Source organism: Microchirus variegatus (genome assembly GCF_963457635.1).
Source record: "Microchirus variegatus genome assembly, chromosome: 16".
NCBI classification, from domain to species: Eukaryota; Metazoa; Chordata; class Actinopteri; order Pleuronectiformes; family Soleidae; genus Microchirus; species Microchirus variegatus.
The window spans coordinates 17,041,348-17,057,130 of NC_139817.1; the positions used below are offsets into that span (position 1 = coordinate 17,041,348).

At 40.1% G+C, this 15,783-nt stretch overlaps 2 protein-coding genes across 2 annotated transcripts; both read left to right on the top strand.

The window, feature by feature from the left end:
- Positions 1-607: 607 nt before the first annotated feature.
- LOC310938619 (SOSS complex subunit C-like) lies at positions 608-3,061 on the top strand. The gene is made up of 4 exons (XM_083903158.1): positions 608-892; positions 1,909-2,005; positions 2,122-2,194; positions 2,783-3,061. The coding sequence occupies exons 1-4, from the start codon at positions 868-870 to the stop codon at positions 2,879-2,881; spliced, it is 294 nt and encodes a 97-aa protein (XP_083759284.1). The 5' UTR covers positions 608-867; the 3' UTR covers positions 2,882-3,061.
- Positions 3,062-4,933: 1,872 nt separating this feature from the next.
- LOC310937971 (sorting nexin-18-like) lies at positions 4,934-15,439 on the top strand (the record flags this gene model as incomplete). The annotated part of the gene is made up of 4 exons (XM_083902361.1): positions 4,934-5,712; positions 8,098-8,391; positions 8,789-9,171; positions 15,207-15,439. The coding sequence occupies 4 exons, from the start codon at positions 4,934-4,936 to the stop codon at positions 15,437-15,439; spliced, it is 1,689 nt and encodes a 562-aa protein (XP_083758487.1).
- Positions 15,440-15,783: the final 344 nt, after the last annotated feature.

Here is a 15,783-nt window from a genome sequence, read left to right on the forward strand (position 1 = left end):
AGGAAATCGTTAAAAAATTATAACTGAGTCACTCGTATCCCCTGACACTAGTCACTTGATCTAAACCTCTACCAAATTGATTTGTATGGTCAACATGAGCATTTCCATCTTATTGTTTTGAATAACTGTGAGTATTTATACCTTTATTCTAAGGATGACCATGTGTCTGTTCTATTGATGTTGCCATTATAGCGCTAACTACTGTTTCAAAACAACAGTAATAATAATAATACGCTAGAGGCATTTAGATACAAATGTGCGCATGTATTGTTGCTCTTTAATAAACCCATCTGGTCATTTTGTTAAGCATTTAAACTTAAAGCTTTGAGGAAATTGTGTTTTAAGGACACCAATGCTCACATTCAAATGCATTTTTTCTTAACTGGATGAAAAGGTAGGCTTCATTTAAGTTATAATTGTACACGTTTTGATAATAATTCATATAGCTAATTTCTATGTAGTATTCTCCACTCATTGTATTAGTTTTCTAGGTTTTTGTGCCGCTCATGATGTTATCAGAAAAGGCTCCGGAAAAGGGGAGTGGAGTGAGACATTGTCTTTTTTAACACTATATCTTCGCTTAACACAAAAACCGGTCCGAGTACACGATGAAATAAGACGGACTGTCCTGCTCATAATCGACACCTTTTGTCGTCATTTTTAAGAAAAACGCTTAACTGGTAAAATACATAATAACACGAAAAAGAAACGCAGTGTTGTTAATCCAGCAGCTTCCAGTTTTATTCGTCACAGAGTGAGGTTTTTTTTTGTTTTTTTTAATCGTTGTTCGCTAACAGTCACCTGTACAACATTAGCCGAGCAGAAAAGAAACAAACATAAACAGACCTGAGCTAAACGCGCTGCGTCATGGCTGCTAATCCTCCAGGACAAGGTAATGGTTAAAGTTTAAGCGCTAAAACAATGTTAGCACCGAAGTTATTTCGTCTTTACCGGCCAGTTTGTTCAGACAAGAGAGTGGAGCTGGAAATTCCGTGTGCCATGAAGGCAACATAGAGGCAGCGATGCCTTCAAGGCTTCCGTTGATAACATTTTTACAGTAAATATAATTTAACATTTGACATGAACGATGACGTGGGAGACAAGAAAAAGACTTAAGGGGGAGGTTTTTGTTTTTACAGCCGTTAAAGATTTTTTTGTAATAAATATTGTACAATAGTAAATTACAGATATCATTTTTGAAGTTCGAGCTAAATTTCCCCTTATTTTTTTCAAAATTTGTGTCACTTTTTATTGAAAAAGTTTACGTTTCTACAGGGAAATTGCTTGAAAGTTAACCAGACGACAGTAGTAAAGGCCTGGAATAAGACACATTTTAGGAATCTTTAATGAATATTGTATGTGAATATGTGAAGCTTTAGATAAAATCATTGGAGGTTTTCTGTTAAATTTGGTGCTTTGAATCCTTGACTGTGCTTCACTTTTAATGTTGTGTTTCCAAGGTTTGAAAACTTACTATTTAATTTCTTTCACAATAAACAGCTGTCTGACTGATAGTTCCCATATTAGATGGAGGAATAAAATGAAATCTGGTTCATCTGGAACTCACTTGTGTGACTGTGATGATAATCAAACATGGTTTTTGATTGTTTTTAGCAAAATAAAATGTATTTTATTGTAAACTCAGTAAGTAGTAAGTAAAACAATATTTTGTTTGTCGTATGTATGTTTCATGTGCCACTGTTGTACTGGAAACCTTGAAAGTGCTTGAATTTGACATTATTAAAGTTTGAATGCATGATCCCTTAAATTTTCTCAATTTTTCAACAGCGAATTTGCTAGAAATTTGACACGAAAGCAGGATTACTTTGTTCTCAGCACAATCCTCCAAAGTCATTGTTCCCAGATATAGAGAAATTAAATGATTGTATTCTCCTTTCTTAAATCCAGCTTTTCCTAACAAAGCACGTGTTGCAATCCTGGCTGAGCTGGAGAAGGAGCGGAGGAGGCTTCTGCAGAATCCATCTCTGAACACACCTGGAGCCAGGTATGGACAGTACTTTTGTCGGTGTTTTCAAACCTTTTTTTTTATCATGAGAAATTAAAAAGTGAAGCCAATATTTGTCTAATGTTAACCTGTGTATCATCATCGTGTTGTTGTAGACTGGGTCTGAAGGATTTCAGGGACAACGCTGAACAGCAGCACATCGCAGCCCAGCAGAAGGCCGCCCTGCAGGTGAGAGAAACACACACAGAAATGAGGTTCTGTCTTATTAGGACCAGGTTTTTAGTCTCCATGGTCAGTGTTAATGCCAGAAAAATGTCAGAAAAGAGTGAACAAACAGAAATACATATACTAATGCAACATTTAAGGATCACAACAAACATTACATCAAATATTTAGAATTCTCTCTTCTGTTGATGATTATCTGACCTTAATTCTGATAATACATAAAATTAGGCATGTATTTTATTTTTGTATTTAAAGAAAGAATCACAGTCACCAAAGCAATTAAAGATTAATAATTTAACTGAACTTTATATATATATATATATGTGTGTGTGTGTGTGTGTGTGTGTGTGTGTATATATATATATATATATATATATATATACATATATATATTTGAACACATTTCTTTTATTGAAGTCCATTTTCATTTTATTTCTTCTCGCCTCATTTGATAAATATAGTGTTGACAGTTTCACAATTACCTGTCTTTTCTGTATTTATTTATCTATTTAATTGTTTATGTGTTATTCCTGCCAGGATCTGGTTATTCATCACTTTCTATAACTTGTGTGTTCTCTCTGTGTTCTGCAGCACGCACACACTCACTCCTCAGGCTTTTTCATTACTCAGGACTCGTCCTTTGGAAACCTCATCCTCCCTGTTCTCCCACGCCTGGAACCCGAATCATGACTTTTTATTTCAATTATTATAATTAGACTGTCCCTCCTCCTTCCGCCTGATCTTTTTTCTCCACATTGCCTGAAAGAAAAAATCTCACAGTTTCCTCTTTTTAAGTCAAACTCTGTCAAATCATGTTGTAAATAATCTCAGGGGAAAACAAAATCCATCAATTTTTCCACATTAAAAAAGCTGCAAAGAAGCAGAAAAATCATGTTCACTCATCCAACGATGGAGGAAAGATCGTCCTGCTGTGTTGCCATATCACAACGATCATCAGGTTTTAACATTTGTAACTGAGTCGTGTTGATTTTTGGATAATAAAAGTGTTGTATCTACTGAATTTGCAGCTTTTTTTGCCAATATATGAGCACAGACACAGTTTTATTTCTATAAACTACAATAAACCGTGTGTTTAAATTTGTCCCTGATGAGTTATTTTTCCTGCAGATATGAGAATCCTTGGCGGTGTCTTGTGAAACACGGCTGTGACGGCTCCACAGCTGATTCTCGACCACGCTCACATCTTTTTCCCAGATGTTTCACACAGCTGCACCAAAACAAATCAATTTGACAGGAGGAAGAAAAAGTTATTCACTCACTGCACTGATTCCAACATTTACAGAGCTTAAAGTTTAAAACTTTGTTAAAGTTATACCTTTATTATATCTTTGTTCCTTTTTGTTACTTTGTTCATACGGTCTATGTTTGATGAACTAACACGTTGCTTTACTGCCATCAACTGGACAGAAAGAGGAACTGTCGTTTCCTACTGTTGTGTGATAAATGCTGACCTCTGGTGACCGCAGTAGCAAAACACACCTATATTAATTATAGTAATCGTCAATTTTGTCTGTTGTATTCTGTTATATCATATTCTACTGTATTTAAGGTTAATATCTCTATTTAATTATATTATTCTTCTGCAATTATATTATGGAGTATATTTAATTATATCATAAATCACATTGTACTGCATTCTAGTGTATACAATTGCATTATATTATATATTAAATTAAGATGTATTATATGTTATTATACAATACACATTTGTCCATTGTATTCTATTCTAAGAAAACTGTTTTTTAGTCATGTTTGTGTAGATTCTCCTTCATTCAGGTCATGGAGTCAGTGGCAACTGGAATTGATTTTTTTTCCTGAAGATGAGAGGTGAGAAAAACTTACTCTGTGTTTGATTTGTATTTAAATCACTTTTTAAATGATTCTTTTTCATCTACTTTAATTGTGGTGTGTTATAATGAGATATTTCCAGTCTATAATAGTGGGATCTTGCCGTTAAAAGGGTTGGTGTTGAAGATAAATGTGATAATGATGATGATGGAGAGGATGAAAATGGGCTTTTTAAACTGTGGTTTACGTGGGTTTTTTCCATGAGTAACTCCTCCACCACCAACGACTTGACTCAACTCGCTCGTGGCTCCTCCCACTATTACTCACACACACAGTCTACTACGTGTTAGGACTGGTCCTTTAAAAGTTCCAAGCATCTGGGAGAGAGAGGATTTATACCCCCCTCCCTCCCCCCTTCTCTCCTCTCCTCTGTGACTCTTATCTGGAGAATTCACGCAGTCGCTTCACTTCGTCAAGTTCGCCTGCTCCGGTTCTTTGATCTGGATCTTTTCTCCACTGGTAAAGGCAGGGTTTTTCCTCCGACCTGGATTAAGTTCTGCATTGGAAACAAGTGATATTTGAAGCCTCAGAGAAAGAGAGAGGAGGTGCGTGTCGGGTAGCCTCCTCCTCCTCCTCCTGCTGCTGCTGTTCCTGCTCTTGTTCCTGAACGCACGGATACACGTCTGTTTGAGTTTGACAGCACTGGAGAAACAGACATTTCACTCTCATTCTCATCAACATTATTATTTATTTCCTCCTCCTCCTCCTCCTGCTGCTGCTGCTAGATCCAGATATAATCCAAGATCTTCAAGAGATTTTCAAAAGGTTTGATCCAAGGAAGAAGAAGAAGAAAAAGTTATTGAGGGAAAAATCAGGACGTAACACAGGGATAAGCTTTTAAGAAGAGGTTTTTTGGTCACAGCGTGTTGAATTATGGCGCTGAAGGCCAGGGTGTTGTACGATTTCCACTCTGAAAACCCAGGAGAGATCTCCATAAGTGAGAATGAGCTGGTGACTCTGTTCAGTGAGGAGGAGCTGGAGGGCTGGTTGGAGGGGGAGAACAGCAGGGGGCAGGCTGGCCTCTTCCCCGCCTCCTATGTGGAGATCATCAGGGACCACATCACCTCCAACAACAACAACGGCTTCTCCTCAAAAACAAAAAAAGCCGTTCCAGCAACGCAGACGTCCTTCCCGCCCGCTGACTCCCATCCCCAGAGAGGAGTCGGGGTTGGAAGTGTTGGCAGTGGGGGATGCAGCTTCAACACCAGCCAGGACAGCGATGACGACTGGGACGAAGACTGGGACGACAACTCTCCTGCCACTGATGTTCCTCAGGGGTTTGGCACCTCGCCGCCCCTGTACCCGGTCACCACCTCCCTGCCGGCGCGGCGTGAAAGTGGCCAGCAGCAACATCACCACCACCACCAGCAGGCCAAGAGCTCGGCCACGGTGGGCAGGAACCTCAACAGGTTCTCCACCTTTGTCAAGTCCGGAGGCGAGGCCTTCCTCCTCGGGGAAGCCTCTGCTTTTGTCAAGGACGTGGACCGGATCTGCGTGGTAATGGGGAAACATGGACCCGAGTGGCAGGAGGACCCGTACCCGTTCACTTGCACCATTGATGACCCCACCAAGCAGACCAAGTTCAAAGGCATGAAGAGCTACATGTCATACGGCCTGACCCCCACGCACACAAACGTTCAAGTCAACCGCAGGTAAATACTTCTTCTTCTTCTTCTTCTTGGGTCTTCTGGTCCTGATATGGTTAAAGGTCCAGGTGGGACTGCTGAATGCAACTCAAGAAAAACTCCCCCCAAATACCACTCCCTTTCTCGGCACATCAAGGACTGCTGTGGCCTTCGCATACCACAAAGTATCTTAGCAATCTTTCTCAACCTTCTGCCTGTTATCCATTATGGAACAGTTCAGTACAGTACAGTTTGGAACGGTTAAGCCCTGGATCGAGCTTGCGTATAAACTGAGAACAGTACCTTTACTTGGTAAGCTGTGGCCTATGGCCGCGTCAGCGAGATACGTAGCGTGTCGTCCAATCAGCTGACTGCATACCGTACCATTTTAGGGTGAATCCCAATTCCTTTCTTAACCCTCAATATTAACCCTCAATCTCAAAAATGCGTGCTCCCGCTAGTGCAAGTGCTGTCCCGATTCTCAGAAAAATGAAGTTGAGGGGCAGGTTTAAGGGCTGTATCTCCCTCAATATTGAGATTTTCCGAGACCACCCTTGGGAGCAAGGGCTACCCAGAATGCATTGCGTGGTTTCACATAAGAAAGATGACGTCGAAAGCAGTGAAACGAGTATGCTACAAATTAAGTATTTTCTTTGTTAATAGAGATATAAAAAATATGAAAACCATTGTATTATCTTAGTTTAGGCCCATATTATGGATTACTGACGTCATTGTTGCGTAACATTTATTTTTATTTTACAATCTTTTGTCAATGGCCGGCCGGTGCGGACAAGGGATCGTTTGCTATGGTTTACTTTTCAATAAGCCGTGGTGTGTGGTAACTGTCAGCTGAATATGTCTGTGGTTGTGGTATTTGTATGAGTATCATCTTATAACTTACTGACAACCTAATAACTTGACTGACAAACGGATCGTAATAAATAATCGTGACGTAAATGTGTTCTTCTTCTTCTTTTTTGGAGTTGACAGACTGGACGCAGCTTTCGCGTTATTCTGCCCCCCACAGTCTGAAGACATATCTGCATTTAAGGGGTGTCCCATTTCTAAGTGACAAAATAACCCTCAACACTTGGTTTTGAGGGCCAGTTAAGATTAAGGGTTCCTCTGGGTTCTGAGAAGGGTGTCACGAGTGGAACAGTTTTTTGGGACTATTCCTAATGATGCAAGAAAGAATATGTATCGTACCGTACCAAACCAAATTATTCTCTATCTACTGTATGTGTGTAACAATGTATAACAAATCACATCAAACTCTCATTTGGAGTATGGGACCAATACCAGCTCATCCCTTTGAACACTATACCTTCAAAGTAAATGTTTCTGCCTGTGGCCACAATTATCCCTAAGAAATAGCTTAACCCTGTAAGAACCAAATTAAGGAAAACCTAAAAAAAAAAATATTTGACCTTTCAGATGTTGTTGTAGGAGGCCTCAGATGCATAAATCAAAGAGTTTTTGGGAAAAAAATGTTTATGTACGTTTTTAGAGAAACGTTGTAATTTTACAACGTTGGGCTTTGGTGGTAGCAGAATTTCTGTATTTTGTACTCACTTTGTCTGAACAACAATTCACAACAACTAAGGGTTCATTTGCAAGTTTGATTGCTTACTTAGCTCCATAAATGTATATAACATTTAAAAATAATCACACATTATTCATATTTTTATGAAATCATTTATTAAGAATAAATACATAAATAAATAAACAGGATAAAATTCTGGCTTTTTCTGGCTTTCTTGTGTCCACTGCAACAAGCCTGCTATTTTTGCTACCACCAAGACCCAGTGTTGTAAAATTACAAATATGTAACAAGCTCTAAATGAAATTTGATGCATCTATTCCACAATAACTAAATATGTACATGCTCTACACATTGTAATAACATCCAAAAAATATAAGAGAGATTTTACTTACTTTAATTTGATGAATCCTGTCCAATGAAACAAAGAGATTTTGTTCGGAGGAAATCTTGAAAAGTTGTGTGCGTTCATGGTCATAAATCAGGACTTATAAACAAATGTAACATCCACTAACATTGTTAGACTGAACAATAAGACTCAATGACTATGTACATGTGGTAAAAAAACAGATAAAATATAACAGATTGTTTTTTGGGATGGCTAAAGGTAACGTTGTAATTTTACAACCATGGGTCTTACAGGGTTAAACAGGGTTGAGTGTGGCCCTTTGCCCAGTGGAGTCTTCAGAAATCTCCACGTTTCCTCTCTGAGATTCCCTCTGCACCTTCCATCTTGTTTTCCTGTCATTTCAACACATGTTCATTTGTTTCAGTGTCAGCCAGGGAGAAAAATTATTTCTCCTTCATCCTCACACCTTCTCACCTTCTCGCCTCCCACTTCTCATCCCCTCTCCCTCCAATCGTTCCCCCAGGTATAAACACTTTGACTGGCTGTACGCTCGCCTAGTGGAGCGTTTCCCCGTCATCTCTGTGCCCCACCTGCCGGAGAAGCAGGCCACGGGGCGCTTCGAGGAGGACTTCATCTCCAAGAGGAGGAAAGGTTTGATCTGGTGGATGAACCACATGACCAGTCACCCTGTGTTGGCGAGGTGTGACGTCTTCCAGCATTTCCTGACCTGCGGGGCAGACGAGAAAGCCTGGAAACAGGGCAAGAGGAAGGCGGAGAGGGACGAACTGGTCGGTGCCAATTTCTTCCTCACAATCAGGTAGGAGTTTGAGTCATGGATTTTGGTTATATGGCACGTGCAGGAAATCAGAAACTTGTACAGTATATTTAAAATGAACAGGCTATTATGTATGAAACCACTGTGTAACCATAGCTCCGTTTAATTATTGAAGTGTGGTGCTACGAGGCACTGACACGCAGTCACTTTCCGTCATTTCTGTGAAACCAGCCTGGGACCCAGACACTTCCTTTCACTGATAACATGGCTGCTGGCAGGAGCAGAAGGGAAAACCAGAGGCTAACCTAACAAAGAACTCATGCCTGCTTGAGCTTTATCTTCCATTCAGACAACCTTATTTGACTTGAAATTCAAAGGTGTAAAACGCTCACTCTCAGCACCAAATCCAACTCTTGTTTTCCTCACATTTCCTCCTCAGCACACCCGACATTCCTCTGGACCTCCAGGAGGTGGAGAGCAAAATTGAAGGTTTCAAGACCTTTACCAAAAGGATGGATGAGAACATCGTTGTTGTGAACACCACCATCAACGAGTTTGGCCGCAAACAGATGGCCGGGTTCAAGAAGGAGTACCAGAAAGTGGGACAGTCTTTCAGACTCCTGGGCCAGTCCTTCGAGCTGGACCAGCAGGTGTATTCAACCGGTCTGAACAAGGCCATCGCTTACACTGGTGAATCCTACGAGGTCATAGGAGAGTATTTTGCTGAGCAGCCACGCCAGGACCTGGATCCCATTTCTGACCTGCTGGACCTCTACAGAGGACACTTGGCCAATTTTCCTGACATCATCCATGTACAGAAAGGTGGGGATGTGTGTGTGTGTGTGTGTTTGTTTCTGTGTTCAAGTGGCAAATGCAAACATACAATGGCTGCCATATAGCATCATTAGTCTGAGGGACATCGAGCACAGATTAATTATACAAAGTGTTTTAAACATTAAAATTGTACCAGGTAATATAAGTAGTTTTGGGCTTGTGGTAGAGTAACGCTGAATTTAATGGAATTTATTCTTAACATTGTTGCTGAATTTTTTTTTTTACTGCTCACATGTATCCAACTATAACTAAGGGATGGTTAGCTTAGCTTAGCTTAACAATAGGATGAAGGTGGAAGACCTAGTCTAACCGTAGCCAAATAATTGCCTTATTACCGCCTGTAAACTTTTCCTGTATGTTTTATAAAACTTATAAATTTGAAGTTTGAAGTCAAGAACTTAGTTTAGATGTTACTTGCTTACTAAATTTGAAAACATGTTGAAGTTTTGTTGTACTAAGATATGCTAGTGTCTCAAAAACGTAGCTTTTATGTTTGCTAATTATTTAAAAAACAAGTTTAAGTTTAACTGTGGGAAGCTAAGCTAATACTGGCTTAAAAATGAATCTTGTGTGTACTTACTAACTTAAAGAAAAGTTGGAGTTTTGTTGTGGTAAGCTAAGCTAATCCTGGCTGAATACAAACTAAATTTGAAAACAAGCTTTGTTGTGGTAAGCGAAGCCAGTACCAGTTCAAAACTAATTTTGTGTGATACATTTTTTTTAACCCAATTTGAAAACAGGAAGCGCCAGTTTAATATAGATCGTATTTTAAACATTAAAATAGCAACGAACCACAATGTGGTTTTTTTTATGTGCAAACATATAGTGAGGTAATGTTGCTGTAAGCACAGTCACACAGTTACTCTATGTGCTGTAACCTGAGCTTCCTTTTACTTTGTTTTGAAGCAGGTCACGCCACATGTACATGTTAGTACATGTTAGTGCCTCTTTATGAAACAGTTTTTTTCCTCATATATGTAATGTGAGATGTCCAGAGCAGGACAGAGCGACGCCCTCAGGTGAAAGCGACATGCCACTACAAGAGCAATTGTTTAAGGCGGTAGCGGTTTGGAGCGACATCTAGCTTAACATAGAGGCCACGAGGGCAATGTGGAGAGTTGTGTGAAAGTAATGGAAATTAGTTTGTATGAGGTATGACAACAAGCTTTATAAACTGCTCGCTCTCCTGCACCAAAGTCAATTGATAAAATCAGTGTTTTCAGCTCAGGTGATACAGGAGAGTCTGGTCTACTGCTGCCTCGTGTGGTCAGTTTGTGACACTGAAGTAAATTCAAACAAATGACTTTCAAACACTGAAATAATACATTTGAACTTACTGATGTAGATCAAGAACTTCTTTGTGCTGTTTTATAAAAATGTGGATTTTCTTAATGGACTTTGGTTTGGGGAGTGGGTGGTTTAACTACAAGAAACTACAAGAAAACATTGTCTACAGAAATTGTTGACGTCAGCATGCATAGATTTTATTTGGTGAGGTGTCAGTATTATCGTACTACACCTGTAATCCTCCAACTATGTGTGTGAGAAGAAAAAAATCAAATGCAAAACCAAGCAAAGGAGCTGGAAGGAACTGAGAGCCATGACTCTCACTCTTTGTTTTCCAAACAGCAGACATTAATTGACTTAGGAACAAGAGACGCACCGATTTAGCTATTTTGCTTTAAAAGAATAATGATGCTCCTAAAAGACGCCGTCCTATTTTTATGTTGCCATAAAGGCAGACAATACACAGAGACCCAGTTTCCTAACCAAGGGCAACATCTGTTTTCGTTTACGTCAATCTGCAGAGTCGAAAAACTTGAAACCCTGGGCCTGTCCATTGTAACAGCCTGGATACTGTGAGACTCTGTGCTCGCTCATTTGAAAACACACAGAAAAACACACACACATACAAAGGACTTGCAGATGAGTTAGCTTGTTAGTGCTCTGCAGGTCGGGAGGAGGGAGTCACTCCTGGCACGTAAACGCCTGACGTTTGCCAAACCTGGAGGCTCTGTTTCTAAAGGGCGCTGAGAGCTCAGCTCTCTCCAGATACAATCACAGCGCCTGACTATGGAAACACACAGCCTGAATGGTTCCAGTGGTCTCTGTGATGGACACAACTCACCTACTTCCTGTTTGACAAATAACACATTACTGGCTCAAAAACCTAGTTTATATGTTAAGCTAAATTTGAAAACATGTTGAAGTTTTGTTGTGCTAAGATAAGTGCTTTTATGTTTGCTAATTATTTTAAAAACAAGTTTAAGTTTAATTGTTGTAAGCTAAGCGAATACTGACTTAGCTTACACACAACTCACCTACTTCCTGTTTGACAAATAACACATTACTGGCTCAAAAACCTAGTTTAGATGTTAACTAAATTTGAAAACATGTTGAAGTTTTGTTGTGCTAAGATAAGCTAGTGTCTCAAAAACGTAGCTTTTATGTTTGCTAATTATTTTAAAAACAAGTTTAAGTTTAATTGTGGTAAGCTAAGCTAATACTGACGGGACCGTACCTATGTTCCCCGGGTCCTATGTTCCCCGCTTTGTATGTGACCGGGGAACATAGGACCCTTTCTCTAACCCTAATCCTAACCCTACCCTTTTTCAAAAAAAGGGTCCTATGTTCCCCTGTCACATACAAAGTGGACCTTTTTTGGGAAAAACGGGGAACATAGGACCCGGGGAACATAGGTACGACCCCATACTGACTTAGCTTACACACAACTCACCTACTTCCTGTTTGACAAATAACACACATTAACCCATCTATGTAACGAACAACACTACTGTTACACTGATAATTTGGCAAAAAAGGGCTTGCATTGTAAGTGATTTAAAAAAAAAAAGAAAGAAAGTAAAAAAGGTTGAATTAAGCAAAGATGAGGAAAAACCTATTGTTACCAGACCATGGTAGTGTAATATGATATGATATATTAATACTGCGTTTACAGGACTTCATGGCAAAGAACATCGGCTACAAACTTAGTAAAACCTGGTTTTCATTTCAGGAAAACCAGGTTTTCATTTCAGGAAAACCTGAGCTGCAAGTGATTTATGAGGAAACACTTGTTGGAGAAGGAAAAGCAGCCTTTCTTCACTTCTTTATTACGCAACTAAAAAAAGGAAAATTGTCATATCCACACCCAGATTTATTTATTTTATAGATTTAATTAAAAACTGTCAAAGTAATCTTGCCACAAAGCTACCAAGAACAAAGACTTTGTAGCTGTTAATTAAAAAAAAGTTTATTACTTGCACGAAAAGGAATTTAAGATTCCAGTGTGAGTGGAGGGATGAAAGCGAGAGGCTCTGATTAATCCAAGGCTGCTGTCATAGAAGAGTCTGATGAGTAACGCCCATGAACACATGCCCACGATGCAGCAGAAGGAAAAAAAGATCTGCAAATCTGCACCCCTGTCACAATTACCTCTGACAAAATGGCCAGTTTAGTCACAGTTAAGCCACAGTTTCCATCACCAGCTGATTTTGATGAAGGCCCCTCAGTAAACAAACAGAATGAAACAAGACTCCGGAGGTTTGACGATTCTCTTTCTTCTCCCTGAAACTCTCTGTGTATCAGTGAATATCAGCCCACCTCATGTTTACAGTCCTGGGTACTAAAAGGTGGACAACTGTGTTTTTGTGGAGCACCCAAATGTTCCTGCACTGTTTGGACTCAGAGAGAGTTTACATGTGATAAGAATGAGTCAGATTCCAGGGCCTCTTGTACTCTGTTGCCCTGGGACTGCAGGAATGCAAAATGGAGCAGTCTCAGGATTAGTTTCCCCTCCTCCCTCTTTTATTCTCCCTCTTTTGCTTCTTCCTCCTGGTGGTGGTTGAAGAGAAGAAGGAAGAAGTAGAAAGAAGGAGGGAGGGAGGTCGTAGTGTGTGTGTGCGTGCGTGCGCATGTGTGTGTGTGCTTGTTGCCTCTTTAGGACATTTTCTGGTATAAATAACTGACCTTCTCAGGACCAGTAGTCCTCATGGAGACCAACATCTGGTTCTAATGGGGAAGAACCTCATTTTTGAAGAGCTGGTTAAGTTTTGGGCAAATATTTGAATTGTGGTTAGGGTTAACATGAGGAAAAATGTATTGTTTTGGTTGTCCTAATGAATTGGAAGTCAATGTAGTGTCCCAAGAAGAATAGCTACACACACCTGTGTGTGTATGTGTGTGTATGTCTGTAGACGGCAGTGAGGACACATTTTGTTTCAAACCGATCTTTATCAGAACATTTTGGCTGGCAAATTTAAAGGGCTTTTTGAGCTTTTTTAAGGGGTATTTTGGGGTTTAAGCACATCTTTTGGATGGCTCAGGGTTTGGGTTGGGTTGAGATTAAGATTTTAGTTGGATGGTTGAAGTTGTGTGTGTATCTGTATTTATATCACTGATGTCCATTTTTTACAAAACCTATTGTTTTGATGACATTTTGACCTTGTGGGGACATTTTGTCTTCAGGGTTAGGGTTAGAATAGGGTTTAGGGTAAGGCACCTGTTGTGATAGTTAAGTTTAGGGCAAGGGGCTAGGTCATTATGTCCTTACTAAGATAGAAAAACAAGTATTTTTGTCTGAAGGGATTCAGGTAACTTCACCAATCTTCAGAGTTCAGATTACAATTCCCTAATCACTTTGGCAGCCACAAGAGCAAAGTCCAACTTGTTTCTCAGTTTACATGCTCGTGTCGAGACGGTGTTTATTTATAATGTGTTTGTGTGTGTGTGCATGTGCGAAATTACGTTAAGAGTGACACTCTTGGACCACATTTTTGACTTTATTCAGGCTCTTGTATGTGTGCCAGATCCTTTGACCCACATACAGCAAACTGTCAGCTGTGATAATTCCACATCTGGACCAATACTGGATCAACAGCAGGGTTTAGCCCATATGTGGAAGTTTATGAACCTTATTTGGACCAGTTAGGAACAAGAGTTTTCAGTCTGGGCTGTATGTTTACAGCAATGACTTTGATGTGACAGGAAAAACACAGAATCACAGTTGAAATGTCTGCTGTTAAAAAGCTATAAGAATGCAGACTGTAACAGAGTATTCCTCCGTTCACCTTTCTCTTTCTCAGACACATCAGGAAACTAAGGTTTGCGAAGTCAACTTTTACTTCAAAACATAAAAAATACTGTCACACTCACACTTAGTTTGAAATATTTCATGTTTGTCTAAAGCTAGAAACAGTGGATGGTTAGCTTAGCTTAACATTGTTGAAGGTGGAGGAGAGTGGGGTCCTATGTCCCCCGTTTTTTCCAAAAAGGGTCCTATGTTCCCCACTTTGTGGAAGCCTGGGTGTGGAGCTCCAGGCTAAAGGGTTAGGGTTAGGGTAAGAGGGTTAGGGGTTATGAATAGCGGGAAACATAGGACCCTATTTTAGAGAAAGGGTCCTATGTTCCCCGGTCACATAAAAAGCGGGGAACATAGGACCCGGGGAACATAGGACCCGGGGAACATAGGTACGGTCCCTCCTAACCCTACCCTTTTTCAAAAAAAGGGTCCTATGTTCCCCTGTCACATACAAAGTGGACCTTTTTTGGGAAAAACGGGGAACATAGGACCCGGGGAACATAGGTACGACCCCCTCGAAAACCTCTATGGTGTCAAGTTTTTCTTCTTTTTTTTGCTGACCTAAGCTCATACTGGCTCATCGTTGGTCTTGCATCTTCACCGTTTACTAAATTTAAAAACAACTTTAAGTTTTCCTGTGGTAAGCTAAGCTAAAACTGGCTAAAAACATATCAGTACTTATATGAAAACAAAACTTGTTTTGTATCATAATTGCTTACTAAATTTGCAAACAGGAAAAAAGTTGAAGATTTGTTGTGCTAAGCTAAGCTATTTTGTTGTGTCACGTGAGTTTGATATTGTCTCATTTTACCTTCTAAAGCAAAAAGGCTAGTTAAAGGCTGGTAAAATAAGAATATTACACACAAATATTACAAATTAAGTCAGTTTTTTATTTTTGAATCTCAGACTTTTTCTCTTAAACCTGATTCTCCTCCTCTTTCAGGTGCACTGACTAAAGTGAGGGACTGTCCGAAGCAGGAAGGGGAGCTCCACGACCGCTGCAACATCATTTCATGCGCCACGCTGGCGGAAATTCAACATTTCCATCGCACACGTGTACGGGACTTCCGTGCGCAGATGCAGCACCATCTCCGTCAGCAGATCAGTTTCTTCCAGAAGATCACGGCCAAGCTGGAAGACGCGCTTCAGAGATACGACGATGACCATGACCAGTAGGAGGAGGGAGAGGGTGAAGTTGGACTAAAACAAAAATGCGTTAAAGGAAGTGGGAGAAAAGCCTGAAGAGGGAAACAGGCAGAGTTTGATTGATGTTCTCAGCGGCATCTAATCGACCTGCACCTGAAGAAAAAACAACCCTGGAGACTTATGTTGTCATGGATCCTGGGTCTGGGATGAGTGTTTGGGAGAAAACTGTCCCTCTGTAGAAAAATATAGGCCACTTGTCTGTGGAATGACAAGCTCTTGTATAATGTGGACAGCTCTGATGAATGTACCAGTTGCAGGGATTTTGCTGACGCTCTGTGAACATCTTGAAACTCAGCAGAACGGCAAAGATGTTG

Coding starts and splice junctions, on each gene's coding strand:
- LOC310938619 (XM_083903158.1), top strand. CDS start 868: ATGGCTGCTAATCCTCCAGGACAAG. Junction 893..1,908: donor TGCTAATCCTCCAGGACAAG/GTAATGGTTAAA, acceptor TCTTAAATCCAG/CTTTTCCTAACAAAGCACGT. Junction 2,195..2,782: donor AGCAGAAGGCCGCCCTGCAG/GTGAGAGAAACA, acceptor TGTGTTCTGCAG/CACGCACACACTCACTCCTC.